The sequence below is a fragment of the Meriones unguiculatus genome, chromosome 9, assembly GCF_030254825.1.
Source record: "Meriones unguiculatus strain TT.TT164.6M chromosome 9, Bangor_MerUng_6.1, whole genome shotgun sequence".
NCBI lineage: Eukaryota > Metazoa > Chordata > Mammalia > Rodentia > Muridae > Meriones > Meriones unguiculatus.
Window position 1 is genome coordinate 94,361,828 of NC_083357.1, and position 19,657 is coordinate 94,381,484.

Sequence of the window (19,657 nt, forward strand, 5' to 3'; positions counted from 1 at the left end):
GGTAGAATTGGGATGAGGATGAGGGAGGGGGCTACAGGTGGGATACAGAGTGAAAAAACTGTAATTTATAAAAAAAATTATAAAAAACTGTAATTTATAAATGAATTTTAAAAAAAGACTCCAAACAACAGGAGATGGAAGAAGATGTAGAGACTCAGAGCCAAACTTTGGACTGAGTGCAGTACAGGGAGTCTTATGGAAGAAGGGGAATATAAAAAGACCCAGAGGAGACAGAAGCCACAGAAGGAAATCAACAAAGAAAAAAAAAAGCATGGCTCAGGGGGTACTGGGAGAGACTGATGCATCACCAAAGACCATACACAAAGAGGACCTAAACTCCCTGCCCCCCTGCTCGCATGTAAACAGCTCAGTTTTTTGATAGTTTACGTCAACAAATTTATGGCCCAAAGGATGGTAATATTCTACCGATGAAAAGAGAGATCCAGACATTACATATATTTGTATATGATATAATAATATAATAAATAATAATATAAACATATGTATATATTAAATACATATGGAAGCCAAATCAAGTAATTCTTATATTACAGACTCTTCAATGATCTGCAATGAACTTCTTCAACAGATACACTGAGGATTCATTTTGCAGAGCATTACAATTAAAATGAAAACATGTCTTAATATTCAGGCCTTATTTTAAAATCAGTATCATGAATTATTTCCCAGGGTGTGTCCTAAAGAACATTTTCCAAATCCATAAGAAGCAGCATGACAAAAACTTATTTGCTCAGTGCTGAAAAGACTAAAAACTGCATGGCAAAAAAAGAAAGTCACAATCCATATTCTACTTTAGATGCAAAGCAATGGAATTCCTGTAATAATAACTGGCTGAACATTAGAGGTTTCAGCAAGTCTCTATATGTGGAATGTCTTCAGAAAAGTGCAGTAACCGTTCACCAAAGGGGAGAGGTCAGGGGCATTATTCCATAGAATTGTCCTTCACTATAGTTGAAAAGACTCTGAAAATTGAGTCCTCTAATTTCTGCTAATAGCAAAACTGGGTGATATTTAGATAAATATAACACATGTATGTGCCACCTCAACTTGAGTGCTGTGTCAAATGAAAGACTAAAGATAAACAAATCAAACAAATCACTAAAGAAAATGATGGGAGAAAATAGAGAAACACGCATGCGCATGACACAGAGAGATGGAGAGAGAGAGAGGGAGGAGGAAAGCTTAGGCCTGAAATCCACAGACATCAGAGCTGGGGAGGACTGTTGGTTTCTTCCCTCCTTTGGAAGCTTGCAGCTTGTATGGCACCTTCCGGTACCAGGAAGTCTAGTCCTCAGAGAGGGTACATTCAGATATGATCCAGTTCAGGGGCCTTGAGATCTCCTTCTGAAGTTCATGCTGTTTTCCCCAATCGAGTTTTTAACCTTGCACCCCTGGCAGCAATCAAGGGCAATATCAATAGCCTGGGCATTTTAGGAATCTCTTGGACAACTCTGACCAATTCAAAACCTAGGGTTTCTCATACCCAGTGTTGGAATTTGTGATGGATACTCTTTCTTTGGCTCTTGGAAGGCTCATTGTCAGCTCAGATGAAAATATTTCATTTACATTATATGTGTACATTTGTACAGTTTTATTTTCCTTAAGACTCAAAGAACGTTGAGTAGCAGAAGGGGTCAGAGAGAATGTAACATCTCAGTGTAAATCTCAGTGCTGTGAGACTTTCTCCTAGCAATGTCCAAGCAAGGCTCAGAAAATTTCATCAATATGACTGTCTAAACACAAAATGAACAACCAAAATAGGCATGCTAAAACAGAAAGGGAAAAGCCCACAAGACCTCAGCCTTCCACAAAGAACCATAGGTACCTAAGGAATGCTGAGTAAAGATAATGGGAGAAATTATCTTCCCAATAGAAGACCACATCTCTTGGTTACCCAATACCAAATAATCAGCGCCGAAAACAAGAGAGCAGTATTCAGACTGAACAGGTCATATTTCAAGATACTCATGGATATACATTAATGTATATATACATACACACACACATACATACATGAACACATACATAGAGAGATGAAACAACAATCAATGCAAAAAAGAGACCTTAACTTTGAAGGAGAGCAAAGAGGGGTGTTTGGGAGGGTCTAAGAAAAACAAGGACAGAAGAAATGATGAAATTATGATGTTAAAAAGGCTCATATCAAAAACTGGCAACAGTAAATAGAGTTAAATTAGTATAATATCTGATGGTTATATTTCATATGGCTTTTGCAGTATAGTGTATTGATTACAGGATGTGAGTATAAAAATTACAGTAAAATTTCTAAGCAATGTATGGATGTTTTAACGTAGTATAGTTGATGTGCATCCACAATCAAACCAAGTCTAAAATTTATACAACTTGATTTTGATTTCTTGTTTGTATTATTTTCTTAAAATTAAAAAAAAATTGTTGATATTTCCAAGCATGCATATGATTTACCTCCAATTCTTTCCTGTTTATACAGCAGTTTCTCTCCCAACTTCATATTTTCATATTTTAAACCCACTGAGTATATTTAGTGTTACCGTTTTGTGGCTGGGTATAGGAACACTTGTTAGAACCTGGAGAGGCTCCCCTGGGCTATAGCTTGGAAAAGAAATGGTCTACTCCCCTGCAGTCATGATTGCCAATAATATAGTACTTATTTAGATAGGTAGGATCTCCCAAGGTCCCAGATTAGGACCCACTGGCTAAGTTTTAAATGTAACTATTCAAAAACATTATTGACTCTCTATTAGCATTGAAATATAAAATATGTACTTGAGAAAGATAATTGCACTTTACTAAAATAAAATTTTCTAAATTAAGCAGTATAGCTTCTGAATAGTATGACATCCATGTTTCCAGTACATTTTAATATGCTTTATAATAAATGTGTTACTGATCTTATTTGTTCATGTTTGGCTGAAAAGAGATAAAGTTCAATGTGAAAATAAAAATTTCTGTAAAATCATTTGCAAATCTGACTTTGTTTTATAACCAACTTCAGAGTAAGTAGTAATGAAAAGTGTGGATACGTTTTTTCCTTGAATATTTAATTCACAAGCCTAAATATTTATTTATAAACTGAAACAGCAATGGTTATCCCAATAAAAAACATTCTTTGTTTCTTTAAACATTTTTCACATGAGTAGAAAATTATTGAATACATGTAAGTGTCCCAACCTTCTATGTTGATTTATTTAACTCATGAATTATTTATGTATTCCTTTATCCATTCAAAATACCTTAAAATGGCATAATATACTAAGTAAAAATTGATTAAAGACTCAGTATAAAATGCATTTTGCTGAGACTCACAGCCAAACATTGGGCAGAGCTCAGGGAGTCTTGTGGAAGAGTGAGGGAAAGATTGAAGGACCCAGAAGAACAGGAGAATGGAGAACAGGAGCTCCACAAGAAGACCAACAGAGCCAACTGTCATGAGCCCAGGGGGCCTTGCAAAGACTGATGCACCAATGACAAAGCATGCATGGACTGAACCTAGGCCCCCTACACAGATGTAGCTGAAGGGCACTTGGTCTCCATGTGACTATCCTAGTAAGGGGAGCGGAGCTGTCTCTGACATGGACTCTGTTGCCTGCTTTTTATTCACTTCAGCCTGGTGGGACTGTCTTGCTAGGTCACTGGGCAAGGGTGTACCTGATGTGACTTGATGTACTGGGGTGGATTAGTGGAGGGGGGGGAATCTCTTTCTGAGGAATAGGGGAGGGGGGATAATGTCATGAGTGAGGGAGGGTACAATCAGGAGGAGAGAAGGGTGGGCCTACAGTTGGAATATAAGTGAATTAATGAATAAATGATGACTAAAAACATTTTTCTTATTTATTTATTATATTTATATTAATTACAGTTTATTTACTTTGTATCCCAACTGTAGCCCCCTCCCTCATTCCCTCCCAAACCCACCCTCCCTCCCTCATCTCCTCCCATGTCCCTCTCCAAGTCCACTGACAGGGAAGGTCCTCTTCCCCTTCCCTCTGACCCTAGCTTATCAGATCTCTTCAGAGCTAGCTACAATGTCCTCTTCTGTGGCCTAGCAAGGCTGCTCTTCCCTCGGGCAATTGGGGGTGGGGGAGAGATCAAGGAGCCAGTTATTGAGCTCCTGTCTGAGACAGTCCCTGTTCCCTTACCTAGGGAACCCATTTGGATACTGAGCTGCGATGGGCTATATCTAGGCAGGGGTTCTAGATTATATCCATTCATGGTCCTTGGTTAGAGAAACAGTCTCAGAAAAGACCCCTGGGCCTTTATATTTGGTCCTTGTGGAACTCCTGTTCTCTCCAGGTCTTACTAACTCCCCTTCTTTCTTATGATTCCCTGTCCTGTGCTCAAGGTTTGGTTATGAGTCGCAGCATCTGTTTTGATACACTGCTAGGAAAAGTCTTTCGGGGGCCCTCTGTAATACGTTTTTAAAGCATAGTTTAAAACTAAGAGAATTATGTAATTTGAAGCATTTATTTGGCTTTCCTTATTTGACTTTACTGTAGTTTTATATTTAAGAACAGAGAATACTGTGATAACACATAATACTTTTATTTTAAGAAAATGTTTTATGCAAATTCTATGATTTAAAAGCTTAATTATTCAATTGAAACTATCTATAAATTGAGACAGAACATATTCAGTCATTTCACTTAATGTATAATTTCAATCTTTAGAAAGTGACGTATTGTTCTTTGAAGAATTTCATTAAAGTAAAATCCATTGACCGAGTAAGATTTGAATACATTGTTGCACAATAAATTAATTTATTTCAACAGCTTAATTCTTTTATCATATTTATATGCTTGCCTTTCCAGAGTATTCTATAGGATGGAGAATAATGAAGACAGTAAAGAATAGCTTAGAGGAGAACCTTGTAATTATTACTGAAACAAAATAGATAATGAGTTTTATTTAGACATAATAAGAAAGAAGTAGTTCAGTGTCTTTGGGGAAACTATGTAAACAGGATTTATAATTTCATTTCCTTGACACCTTTTAACCTCGAAGCTGGGCCTGAGGTATAACAGAAAGGAAGATTATTTAATACTTTGACACACTGTGTTATGGTCCTACATCAGCTCCACTAATCAATAGAACACAATCTTTTGCAATGTTCCATCTTTATAAAACTCGCCACAATAATAAATGAAAATTTAAGAGGAGTACTCTTTCACTGTAAAAGGTCAAACTAATAAAGTAATGGTATAAGAATAACTGCAAAGAGAAAGCTGCATACGCTGACACAGAACAATAAGTATTGTTCTCTGTGGTTATTTAAAATCAAAGGTGGAATTCAAAACCAGCGCATTCTTACTGTGCCATCGATGACTGATTGGATACTTTCAAAATTGCACTGTCATAGCTACCTGCTCTCCACCAGGAGAAAAGGGATCATGTTCCCCAAATAAAAGTAAATAATCACTACCAGTTTATATAAATGATTATTTCACTTAGCTCTAACTAATTTTACCTACTTTTTAGTTCCCTTCAGTCACCGCATAAATGTCTTCACTTTATCTTTCTTTTGGTTAGAGATTATCTCACTGGAAATGACATAGACGTGGATAAACAGGTATAACTTGTCTTTCCCTGACTCCTTAATTTACAAGTTGACATATTTGGCCAGTGCATTTGCTTTATACATAACCAAATCCCGTAGTCCTGAGTTTGGTGCTACTTTCACTTACATCGTTTCATTCAGTAAGTATTTACTTCTTGCCTGACAGGATATAAAGTTATGGAAATGTATTTTTTAATGACATTTTTTTCATCATGGATCATATCTCATACAGTATATTTCAGTAAAGTGCACAATCATTTTCACTGATGAATTCAGATCTCCCTGTTTGGAAAGCTGTGTAAAGAATATAAAAAGTAGCATTCATATTTTGTTTTCAGAAAAATTGCCAAAAAGGACTTACTTATAAGAGATACAATGAATGATGTCAGTATACATATATTAGCTAAAGACCAATGAGCTATCATTAGAAAACTTTTTACTCAATTTTACTCAACTTGAACAAGCCAGTTTAGGAATAAAATTTTAATTTTATTGTACTTTTTTAAATCACCTAATCTCAAGTTTTATTCCTTCTTTTCTTTTATAATTTATTACAATTTATTCAATTTGCATCCTGGCTGTGGCCCCCTCGCTGGTCTCTTCCCAATCCTACCCACCCTCCCTCTTCACCTATACCCCTCCCCTAGTCCACTGATAGGGGAGGACCTCCTCCCATTTGTATTTGACCCTAGCTTAACCTGTATCATCAGGACTAGTTGCTTTGTCTTGCTCTGTGGCCTGGCAAGTTTGTACCCCCCAGGGGAAGTGATCAGAATCATTGAATTTGTGTCAGAGAAAGTCCCTGCTCCCCTTACTAGGGACCCCACGTGGGGACTGAGTCAGTCTATGGGCCACATGTGAGCCATGGTTTTGGTTCCTCTCCATGCATTGTTCTTTTTTTTTTATCATTTATTTTTTTTATTTTTTTTGTATTTTTTTATTTTTTTAATTTTTTTTTATCAGTTACATTTTATTAACTCTGTATCCCAGCCGTGTCCCGATCCCTCATTCCCTCCCAGTCCCTCTCTCCCTCCCTCCCTCCCTCATCTCCACCATGCCCCTTTCCAAGTCCACTGATAGGGGGGACCTCCTCCCCATTCATCTGATCCTGTTTTATCAGGTATCTTCAGGACTGCCTGCAAAGCCCTCCTCTGTGGCCTAACAGGACTGCTCCTCCCTTCGGGGGTGGGGAGACCAAAGAGCCAGTCATTGAGTTCCTGTTAGAAATAGTCCTTGGTTGGGCTATCAGTCTCTGCAGGGCTACCAGGGATCAGTTTTTTGTTGTTGTTGTTGTTTGTTTTTTTGGTTTTTTTTTTTTTTTTTTTTTTTTTTTGGCTCTGTTGGTCTCCTTTTGTGGAGCTCCTGTGCATTCCAGGTCTTTCTACCTCCACCTTCTTCCAAAAAAATTCCTTGTCCTCTGTCCAAAGTTTAGCTATGAGTCTCAGCCTCTGCTTTGATACCTCGATCAGTGGATCAGTGGAGTCTTTCAGAGGCCCTCTGTAATAAGTTCCTGTCGTGTTCCCTGTCTTCTGCTTCCAATGTCTATCGCATTTGTCCTTCTGAATGAGGATTGAGCATCTTCCCTAGGGTCTTCCTTGTTTGGCTTCTTTACGACTATAAATTTTAGTATGTTTATTCTATATTATAATGGCTAATATCCACTTTGAGTGAGTATATACTATGTGTGTCTTTCTGCCTCTGGGTTACCTCACTAAAGATGATCTTTTCTAGTTCCTACCATTTGCCTGCAAATTTCATTATTTCGTTGTTTTTAATCCCTATAATTTAATTAATATTCCATTGTGTAAATGTACCACAATTTCTATATCTATTACTCCACTGAGGGACATCTAGATTGTTTTCTTTTCTTTTCTAAAAGCATACTTTCCCACATTTACATGGTAATATTAGCAGACTTACTGTTTTATAGGACGTAGTTAATACAAAGCTAAACAAATTAAGAAAGCATAATTTTGCCTTGCGAGTTATAATACCATTTTTCCCCCTTTCCAGCAGGTTCCTACTACACAGCCCAGGCTTTAGCTGAACTCACAATCCTCCTGACTCAACTTCCAAAAGGCAGGAAATCAGATGAGGACTAGCATTATAATCAAAAGTTAGAACTTTCATTCTAGTCTAAAGAAAAACATTAAGGAAGGAAGTGAACAAGAACTGGGTCAGCAAGCATGGTTGGATACCATAAAAAGCTAAAATGATACGCTCAGGATGCGAGGCTAAGCACTGCACTCAGGGTCAGCCGCTTTGGACCCAGAGAAGAGCATGTCTGATTGCATGCGGGTTGATGCCCCAGGTCCCGCCTCTGAGAAAAAGGTATCGGACGGGTCTGATGCTCTTTGGGTGGATGACACCTAAATGAACATCTGTACAAAGTCCCAATTTATTTCTAATATCAGAGATCAGACCTCTACTCTTGCCTGATGCGTCTAAAACAAAAAGGGGGAACTGTAGAGAGCTGCGGAATGCTATGCCTTAAAGATGGAGCTGGTTTCCGCCTTCCACCTTCCCGATGGTGAGTGCTCTCTGTCACGAACAACTCCACATTTGGCTAAGGCCGAGGATCTGGCTTGCTTCCATGTATGTGGACCTATCTGCATTGCCCCCGTGGCACGCCTGGGTTGGCTACCCAGAGGCTATTTAAGCTGTGGGCTGGCTTTCCCCGGGGTCCGAGGATTGTTCAATGTTCCTGAATAAACTGCATTGAAAAAAAAAATACTTTAGGCATTAAATAATAGAAAATCTGAAACATGTTTGTTCAAATAATGGGTAAATAATTAGAAATGGAATTTACTGATATGAAAATTCACATGTAGTATTCCACTTACAAATATTCTCTTTATTTGAATTGCGTCAGTTGACACATTCATAGAGAATATAGAATTGGCTGTAAAGCCACATTATACTGCTAGATGGAATGTTTTGACTAGAGAATGTTAATACTAATTTAATAATACACACCATTGAAGGTCAAGACTAAGCTGTCTCCTAGGAGAACTTCATTGCTAACAGGTAACAGTTTGCCAACAAATAGTTGAAAGTTTCTATTGATACTGATATTTATTAAGGATTCAATTTGATTATTATTGTCATTGCATTTTATATATTTTAGCTTATCTCACTATGGGACAGAAATATGTTGATAATACTCTATGATTTTAATACTTATTACTAGTATTTTCATTTGTATCCAAGATAATGCTAGATATTCAGAAATACAAATGACCTAGCTTTATGTTCAAACTTTGAAATGTGAAAATAAAAGACTGATAATGATTGAAAAAAAAAAAAGAACTGGGTCAGTTTAGAACAGGTTTTGTTATTGTTTATTGACATTTCTCTGCACGGTAAATATTTGCAGCCAAGTTTTCATCTGACTAGACACAGTGTATGTTCTTAGAGACTACTCCTACTATAATCTTTTATTTGCAGTTGCTTTTATGGGTATAAATCATATTTGTGTTAGAGATGGAATCTCCATTCAAGTCTGTTTGGCCACAAGATTACTCTATGGATAGTGTTACATGCTTTGAACAATGGAGTATAATATCTGCCTTTTATTATACCAGCCACTACTAATTATCACACTCAGTGACAATCACTATAAGGAATGTATAAAATAATGATATTATTCATTTTTCACTTATTGAGTTGAATAATTATGGAGTCATAAGATTTGTTTTCTGACATTTATTAATTCTATCATGTCATTTACACAAACAGGTCAGAAAAACATTTTTCCTCTTTCCACTTCTGTTTTATTTAAATACGAACTTGACTTCATGTAAGTCATACTTTATATTTTCTATGTGACAACCGTTGAAAACACACAAACAAACAAACAAAGAGTAGACAAGATAAAGAAATCTCACAACAGACTTGTGACTATATTTGGCTAACCTGATCAGTATTTTCTGGAAACCTGTAGGTCAGATGACTAAGAATACTTTCAAAAAAAAAAAAAAAACAAAAACAAAACAAACAAACAAACAAAAAACCCACAAAACTACTCCTAAGCTATGAGCACTGCTGGCACAAAGAATTGCCTATATCTAAATGGTAATGCCTTCATTATAATTTCTGGTTACTGTAGTGTCATTATGATCTCCATATACAGAAGAGAAAGCTGTTGCACGAATGTAAAATAATTTTTTCATGTCCCTAGAAGGTAGTACAGGGAAAAAAAACACCCAAAAATCACTAAACACAGAAATCCTATTCTAGCTTCCATTTAAAAACTACTAGCTATGTCAATTTCAGCAGGAACTTTTTCTTAGCATCCTTATGATATCATTTTGTATATCTTAAATAAAATGTGATTAGAACAGTGATTCATTCAGAGGGCTTAGAGTTATGGGTTAAAAGAATCCAAAGAGGATCAATTAGCAAAGCATTTCAACCCATTAACAAACTTGCTAATGATAAAGGGAATTGATCTCTTGATTTAGACTGCTTATTTTACTCAGTGATTTAAGATAATAAAAGAAAACACTCTAAAAATTTAGAATTTATACAGAAGAAGCATAATTACCTCATGGGAAAGTTTGGAGCTTTAGACTTTATACCTATCTATAGACTCTAAATCAAAGAAATTTAAATTTAATTTTTTAAAAGTAGATAAGTAGAAGTCTCTAATATAAATATAGATCAAGAAAAAATTGACTTAGTAGGATATATGCCAAACATTCTGAAAAACATATTCTGCTTCCCACCCCCACAAATATACAAACAAGAACAACAACAAAAACCCTTAGAACATTTTACTACATTTGTAGACTTTTGTACAAACTGTGGTTTATACCAAATCTAGAGTCTCATGCCTGCTAGATTCCTTCTCAAGTACTCTACAGAGGTAGAAATCATACTCTAAACGCAGAAAAAGTCAGCCAAAAAGTTTGGTTAATTAAAGTCAGAAGATATTAGAATACATCTTCTGGAAGCAGACATACCAGGCTACCTTTAAATGCTTAAGTGACTAAAGGTAAATGAATCATTGAACATCTTACTTCTGAAAAAAAATTTTTTTTAAATTAATTGTTGAGATACAAATGTTAGTTTATTAATAGCTGGATTTGAGTAATACAAACCTTAGTGTTTATTTTGCTGGAATTAAGCACCGTTCAAAGCATGTGCTCATAGGTGGGGAAGCTGTGGGAACTGTTTCTCAACCACAGAGGAAACTGATTTGCATGCTACATGTTTTGGTTAAACTTAGTTATAAACTTGAGGGGGAGGTAGAATAACCATGGAAACAAACCCCTGACAGTGGGTGTCAGGAAGTGCTTAGATCTGGTTAATTGAAGTGGAAGACCTATCCAAAATAGGGGCAGCACATATTGCTTGACAGGACAGAGAAAGCAGCTGGCGGTAGCCCTCATCACTGTTGGCTGTGATGATCCTCTGACAGGCTTCCTTCAGCTTTCCTACCATGCAGTCTCCATTCCAGAGGGCTGCACCCTCAGACTGTGAGCCAAGATCAACCCTCCCTTCCTGTCTTACATGATGATGATCAGGTATTTCTGTGAGTGGTGGACAGTAAAAATTCATTGGCCTCATTGATACAATACATGAATATATAATTTACAATACTATAACATACCCTAAAATTGCAAACGTCTTATGGATTTAAGGTACAATTATAATTATCTAAACAGTTTTTTTTTTCATCCTTAAATTTACCTTACTAAACTCCTCCAGGCTTCCAAACTAGCCACAGTCTGTCAAATTTTCTCACTAAGTCCCATTGAAGGTAGAACTTATAAAAAATGCCAAAAACAAAAACTGCTGCAGTTTTCATCGACCTTTTTTCCCTTCCATTTTTCCAATTCTGAAAACTTGATGATTTTAAATTTTCCTTAGTCTGTCTCTACAGTGTCTGAGTTTCTTTTGCATTCCACAATTATTCAGAAGAATGTAAAGTTCATTAGAATTTAAGGCACCAGACACCTAATGTAGAGACCAACTATTCATTTTCTTTGTTTTTTTAATTTTATTTTTCTCATTAGTTACATTTTGTTAATTCTGTATCCTAGCTGTATCCCTCATTCCCTCCCCAATCCCACCCTCCCTCCCTCATCTCCTCCCTGCCCCTTTCCAAGTCCACTGAGAGGGGAGGACCTCCTCCCCTTTCATATGACTCCATTTTGTCAGGTATTTTCAGGACTGGCTGCAAAGTCCTCCTCTGTGGCCTAACAGTATGGCTCCTCCCTTGGGAGGTGGGGAAGTCAAAGAGCCAGTCATTGAGTTCCTGTTAGAAATAGTCCTTGTTCCCCTTACTATGGGAAACCAATTGATTACTGAGCTATCACGGGTCACATCTGAGCAGAGGTTCTAGGTTTTATCTTCTCATGGTCTTTGGTTGAGTGTCCATCTCAGAAAAGACCCTGTGCCCAGATATGTTTGGTCCTTGTGGAGCTCCTATCCTTTCCACATCAAACTCCCCTTCTTTCATATGATTCCCTGCACTCTGCCAAAGGTTTGGTTATTAGTCTTAGTATCTACTTTGGAGCACTGCTAGGTAGAGTCTTTTCTATTAAGCTTCAGATAGCTGTGTGTGCTTGTGTTTGTGTGTGTGTGTTGTGCTGGGTGATGAACTCCTGTGATGCTAAGCAAGTAATCTATGACATCCTCAGTCATTGATAAAACCTTTTACTCAAAACTGCCTTTGTACATGAAAGCAGTCATAGCCATTATACAAACTAATATATGTGTGTGTGTGTGTGTGTGTGTGTGTGTTGAGTTTGTCTGCCTCAAAATATCTTTATTTAGAGAAGTTAAAATTTCAACTTTATGCAGTTTTTATCTATGATAATATAGTATTATTTTATTTCTAATCACAAATGAAAAAGAATTTCCATTCAAAGGCCAGGATCAGATGAATGGGGAGGAGGTCCCCCCATCAGTGGACTTGGAAAGGGGCACGGAGGAGATGAGGGAGTGAGGGAGGGACTGGGAAGGAATGAGGGATTGGGACATGGCTGGGATACAGAGTTAAAAAAATGTAACTGATTAAAAAATAAATAAATAAATAAATAAAAACAAAGGCCATATTAGCAAGAGCAACAGATAGTTATATTCCAAAGGCAGCAACTCATAGTTTGAGATTTAGTCTATTTTGTGTGCAGTAGTGAATATGTCATTGAAAAAAGTATTGGAGCATTTCATTTTGCAATAATAAATAAGAAAGAATATTTTATAATTTATTACTCCAATAACTATATCTTTAGTTTCATACCACAGATTTTTATTTTCATTTTCCCTTACGTTGTACTTAATCTTAATTCCTATCATCACTTTTAAAATATAAACAATTTATTCAGCATGTACACAATCCATCACATTTCTAATTTTTCTTCAGAATCTATTTCTTCTGATATGGGTTAAATCATCGGTATTTAACATTCCTCTTTCTAAAGGCCTTTACATTTAGAATCTTGTCAAGCAAATCAACCCACTGCCACTGTTCTAATTACCCACAGGGGCCTATTTTGTTCAATGTGACATAGCAGTCAGCCATTTTCTTTGAGTAGAATAAAACTTCCCTAAACTATATTTAATTAACGCAGACAAAGTAAGTTTACTAAACAAGGTTTGAGCTATTAAGTGTTCTAATATGGAACTCAGATGCTTTGGTTATTAATATGAAGCCTAGTCCTGTCACTTAGCATGTCAATGTTTTTAATGCAAAGCAAGCACTGTCTGATAGGAAAGGAGCCCTTCACAGATGGGTTTTTCAGCACTTCTACAAGCCAGTTGGTCTTCTCTTTGATAGTGCATTGGGAACGATCTGCTCTCTGTGATTAATCTCAACTAAAGCAATGTTTTTCATGTAATTGTTACCATCATTATACTATGATCCAGAACTTCTTTGACTCTACTGTTGCCAAATTCCCGAAAATATTTGTCCCAGGAGACTACAAAGTGAGATATCAGTATAACTTAGTAGGTGTTGGCATGCTTTTGAAGACATAAAACTCACTTACTTTCTTATTTTCCTTTTGGATATTTGCTTCCTTCTTAGATCTCCTTCCTCTGCATTATAAAACTTAGTCTAAGAAAGCACATAAATATTTCTGAATATTTAACAATGTATTTACAGGTTGATGCTTAAAGACATTTTTCAGAAGAAAAAATAACTTTTTCTTCCAACTTACTTCACCTTAAGCACCATGGACTTATTAAAAGCTGCTTCCAGATTGTAGTATTTTAGTTAACATTAATAGCAGCACAAACTTTTATTTGCTTGTTAGTTAGTTTGTTTGTTTGTTGAGACTGGGTTTTTCTGTGTAGCCTTGGCTATCCTGGACTTGCTTTATAGACCAGGTGCCCTCAAACTCAACTCCCTGAATGCTAAGGTCTGCACCACTGAGCCTGGTTGACTTTTTTTTTTTTAATTGTCTGCATATAGAAAAGTGTAGCAAGTCTTGATAATCATTTGTGCTTTTGGACTCAGAAATGTAAAAGACATAACTTCCTAATCTATAATTATTAGTTTGAACTACAAAGTCTGTGCTCTGGACATTTTATTGATGTAAATCTTATCTAGAAGAGAAGTTACAGGATGCTCAAATTTGAAAGTTACAATAAACATATTAAATGATTCCAAATGATCATGTTTTTGAAACATGAATAATCAGATCTTTTATAAGCACATTTTATTTTTAATTATGTGTACTTGTAAATGTGTATTGGTCTGTGCACATATAGTTCAGGTATTGGCAGAGCTTAGAAGAAGGTATCAAGTCTCATGGAGATGGAGTTACAGGTGATTGTAAGCTACCTGATGTGGGTGCTTGGATCTAAATTTAGGTTCTCTAGAAGGGTAGCCCATGCTCTAAACAATTAAACCATCTCTCTAGCCCAAACATCTTATGATTAAAACTAGTAATTTGTTTTAAAAAATAGTAAAAAAGTATCCACTACAAGGATAAGAATTCTTTGAAGAATTTTTTTTTTCTGCACGTAAAAATCACTTTAAAGGTCACTTCAATGAGATCATACATGTCAAATTCTTAGTATTAAACTTTCCCCAAATAGTAAATTTAATAAAGGAGGAATCCCATGAATATCAAATCACCCTGTAACACAGGGTCCTCTGAAGCCATTATGGGTGCAAAGGGAATGTTTGAAAATGTCTTTGCAAGTGCCTTCTGTGAGGAGAATGTGACGTCCCATCTTTATCCAAGGGAATGGTTTTTATTTTGTAATATGATTTGGTTCCTTTTCACATCTTGATAATTATACTTATGAAGCACGCTTCATAGTTAACAGAAACATTCTGGTAAGAAAAAAAATATTTACTCAAAGTAAATTTATTTTAACATTCCTCAAGTTTTTTTTTTTTTTTTTAACCTTTTAATGTTTAAGACAAGGTTTCGCTCAGTAATAGTCCGTGCTAGATACTAGCCCAGGAGTATCCTGCCTCAGCCTACAACACGCTGTAATGACAGCTCCATTCCACCTCACGTCAGCAGTACAAAGGATTTTTGTGCCGGAAACACTCCAAAGCTTCCCCGTATTCAAGTGTGCTATTCAGAAAGCCACAGGCAGTTGTTGTAGTAACAGAAGACCAGGTGGCAAGAAGTATCGTTTACTTAGTTCAAAAAATTGATCTACTCGTAAAGCTTCTTCCTTATTTCTTATTCTTCACTCGATCTGAAAACCTCAATTTAAGTACATGTTAAAAAATAAAATTAAAAAAAAACATCTAGGGTACATCATACATGTACACATACTTAAATGAACACACACATGCACACATATGAAGTGTACATAATAATTACAATACTCATTTACAGGGCATTCTCAGTTTATAAACAAGCAACTGTATTGTTTGATATTATCTAGATAATGCCTCCAAGAGTCTCTCTTTCATATTTTAGATGTTGACTATAATGAGAAAAATTGATTTATATGTCAAAATGTAAGTCATCTAATATGTGGCAGAATTTAGCTCTCATGCTTATCTGATTATCCATACCTAAAGGCTTATAACACCATAGACAGAACTACACTCAAACATCTGTATATATGCAAGAGGCCAGATAAAATGAGGTCCATAACTTATTTCCCTATGTTATATCTACCAAGCGCGAACTTGGCATAGCTCCAGCTGGTGTAGATGTTGTAACACGTGACTAGTTACTCTGCAGTTGGTTTGTTTTTTCTCATAGACTATTTTGTTAGTTTTTAGAGGTGAGATTGACGTCCGGGAATAAAACAAATGGAGTAAGAGATGTTAACTTAAGATGAACATTCCACAGCAACGCAACGAAGAGACGGTTACCTTGATAACAGATGTCTCCACCCTCGACGGAGGACTCTGAACTTGTGCTGCCGCTGCCATATTTGCAATGGTGCTAAGGTGGTTCATCTGGCTCATGGCCATGGTGACAGATGCTGGAGGTAGGCTGACAGGAATTAGAGGGTGGGGCATCATCATGAAAGGAAGTTCCAGTCCTAAGAACAGAATACACATAGGACATCACTGCTGTGTTTCGGTTAAAGTCAATGACATGTCATTAAGAGTTTAAACACTGAAAAACATTCTAACAGTGACAGTCAAAACAAGATAGTTTACTTATTTGTATACAGTAATATTCACTGACGATTGGGAAATTAAGCTTACAGCTAAACTGGTTTGGTGCCACAATTCATCATATCAATTCTTCTGTGTGCTTAATGCAAATAATTTGTTCTTGGCTTTATTGTTCCTCCTGGCAACAAAACAACTGATAGACATGCTATCGTTTTGAAGAATCAACAACTGTGTGAATGCCGTATATATCTTTTTTTATTTATTTATTTTTATTCTGCTAATTGTCAAAGAAAATAACTTTAAAACTACCCCTTTTAGTGCTGAAAGCTGCCATCGTACCATTTGGCGGAAGGTGGCTGTGCTGCAGATGGTTGAGAGGATGGCTAACTGGAAGGCTATACGCTGCAGGCCTGCGGGCATGAGTGACAGGAGCCTGAGTTCCCTGGGATGGGGGAGAGTGGAGGGTTTCCTTATCCCAAGAACCACCACTGTTGCCTGTGGGGAATGAATATAAATTATTTGGATATAATATTAATCCAAATCATCCAAACACTAATTTGAAATGAGTTCTGAGAAGGTTTAACATTGGGGAATCAGCAAATGGCCTTGAAGGGAAGTGAGCTGAAGTAAGAATTTTTTTTTCTTCCCTGAACTGTGTTCTTTTTTTTTTTAATTGTTTAGACATGATGTCAAATTTCAGCAAAGTGATATTTTTTGAAACATTTAACCTACTTGTAATGTCTAATGCTGTTTGAACTAAGCAACTTCACATTAAATAGTCTCTACTGTATAACTAAGTAGTTCCTCCTAGTACCAAAGAAGAATGAAGTTATGCTTTCAGTACATGGTAACCTAGTCAACATTCAAAGTTAAAGTGCGTGGATTAATTAAACCACAAGCGTAGAAGTAAGGTGGATTCATAAGAACACAACATGATTAGGCATTGAAAAGAGAACACAAACCATCACTTTAGGGAACGTGAGGATGTCAAAGCAGAATACCAAATATGTGTGAATGAGCACATCACGTGCTCTCAAACAAAGACAAATGTACAATTGGAATTGGAACAGAACCAATGTCAAAGTTAACTGAATATTGGAGGACAGACTTTTCAATATTCAGGACAATGTCAGAATAATCTAGGTCTTGAGATACTTTCTAAGAATTTCTTAGAAGGAATTTATAAATCATGTATTTAAATTAGATTAGCCACATTAAAGCATTTTACTAGAAGATTTTAATATAAAATTATCCATTTAACTTTTCTGTTACTTTATGAGTTCATTTTAAAAGAGCTGAGACTATCATAAACATTGAAACAGCAAAGTTGGTGAATTTCCCACTTTAGCTCTACTAAAAGCCTTGTTGTAAAATCTCTACGACGTGATTTTCAATGAAGTCTATTTAGTTACTTCCATGATATTTTTCCTTTTACTTTATGAAGACAGTTAAGGATCAATATAAATTCAAACTCATTAGCTCAATACTGTCTGGATTTAAGAGTAAATTGTTCAGAAGTGGGTAATGAAAACTCAATTCAAATTCTTCAGCAATCAAACAAACCAATTTTATTAAACAATGAAAAAAATCAATAAAAATGGATATCTTAGTTATCTTTATTATTTTAAAAGAAATCATAGCAGCTTTTAGCTTAAGAAACCTTAGAGTTTTATAAAGAAATGACTCACATAAAAGATATTTCTCCAACCTGCTTCTACACTCGTATACAAAAGTTCATTTTCATATTCAAGAATTTTATATACCTTACCCTTCTACACCTGGCTTCTAGACACTTACTCCAGGCAAACGTGAAATAGATGCATAAATGTGAATTTCTCGAATGTATCATGTCACGAGAATGCTAGGATAAGACACTTCAAGTAACCTCACTTTAATTTGCTTTATCGAATTGTGTGCAAATATATTGCACATTTAACATATACCAAAATAAATACTGAGAATAAATTTAAGGGGAAAACAGTAACTTAAATTCAGATGGAACAGCTGTGCAAAGATAACCCTTATTTCCCCATCTCTGGGCGCTGCATTCTGTCAGTTTCTTAATATCGGAATCTATCAATCTGCCACACACGTATTTTCCTCGGGAAGTTCCGAATGCTACTTTGAATTTCTCAATGTGTAGAAGGCTCTGAGCCATCTCCACCAATCATCATTTGTTAAATACTCATGATGTTGGCTCATTTAGGTAATAAATAGAGCAAACAATTAAGAATTATGTCTGATGAAAAATATACAATATATAACCAAGTCAGTTGTAAGTGATTTTTGCATTATTTATAGCATACTCCTTATCCATTAGCACGAGCAAATGGGAATGAAAACAAGATCCTTGAGAACAAAATTTCCCTTCAATGAATAGAGGTAAAGGTTCAAGTGTTTTCATCTCATACAACATCTGTCACAATATAAACATATATATATATATATATTTATCCTATACATATACATCTGCAATTCCTTAAAACCAATAATTACTTTAAATTACCTTTTAGTTGAAATAGAATTACTTCAGAATTCCCATATTTTTCTTCCCTCCAACTTTTCCCAATTCCTCTCTCTCAAACATTTTCTATGCTTCTACCTCTCAAGTGAACCTCTTCTCTGATTAATATTGCTAAATACATGAGTTCATTTTTTGTTGTTTGTGTGTCTATGATTTCAAAGCTGACCAGACTGCTTTGGACAATCCTGGGATGGGCTAATTTGGCTTCTCTCTGTGGTCATTAGTTGCCTGTAGTTCTCTGTGTAAGGTTAGAACTCCAGAAAGTTTTCCCCTTCCACATTAAAATGTGATATTGCCATAATCACTTTTAAGGCTTCAGGGAAAAACAAATGCTTTAATAACTAGGAAAATCATAACATTTTGTAGAAGAAAATAGAAATAAAAAGAAATTGATCTAAATTTCCTCTTGAGTTTTTTTCTAGAAGCACTTTCTTTACTCGACTGAAGGTCAGAATAAAAAGATGATTCTGATTTAACCCTTACACTTTCATAGAAGTAATTGAACCATTTACATATAATTCAAAGAATAATTAAAAATAAAAATGGTGAAATCAGAAGAAAATATTCACGAACTATTCATAATATTTCTACTGAATTGGGTTTGATCGCTTAAAATTTTCAACCATATTTTAGTGGACTTGTCTAAAACTGGTACTCCAAACCTTGGGCAGACCATGAAGGAACACAAGCTACATGTTACAGGTATACAAATATATGGACTACAACCAGCAAGACACAAGGGAAGTTGTGATATAATGATCTAGCCATATGTGCCATGAAGTACAGTTGCTAATGTCACATTTAATTTTTAAATTCATAATATTCTTTTTCTTTGAATTTGTATCTCCATTTTTTTATTTAATATTCCAGGTCCTTTCTGAAATAAAATGTTGAGTGTTCAAAGTTCACATTTCTATTTGTTTCAATTTACCTGTGGGAACAAGCTCTTTAAACGGAATTTATAATGTAGCCATTTATTTTCATTAAAAAAAACCAAACAAACAAAATG

The 19,657-nt window shown here is 35.7% G+C and overlaps 1 protein-coding gene across 4 annotated transcripts in view; it reads right to left on the reverse strand.

Moving 5' to 3' along the window:
- Window positions 1-19,657, reverse strand: part of Dach1 (dachshund family transcription factor 1) — a 410,763-nt gene that overhangs the window by 123,691 nt on the left and 267,415 nt on the right. For 3 of the 4 annotated variants that reach the window (XM_060391521.1, XM_060391523.1, XM_060391522.1), the window contains one exon: window positions 15,873-16,045. In XM_060391521.1, the coding sequence (XP_060247504.1) occupies window positions 15,873-16,045 (173 nt within the window). Of the gene's footprint in view, window positions 1-15,872; window positions 16,046-16,463; window positions 16,620-19,657 lie in introns of all 4 variants that reach the window. The other variant, XM_060391520.1, reaches the window with a different exon arrangement.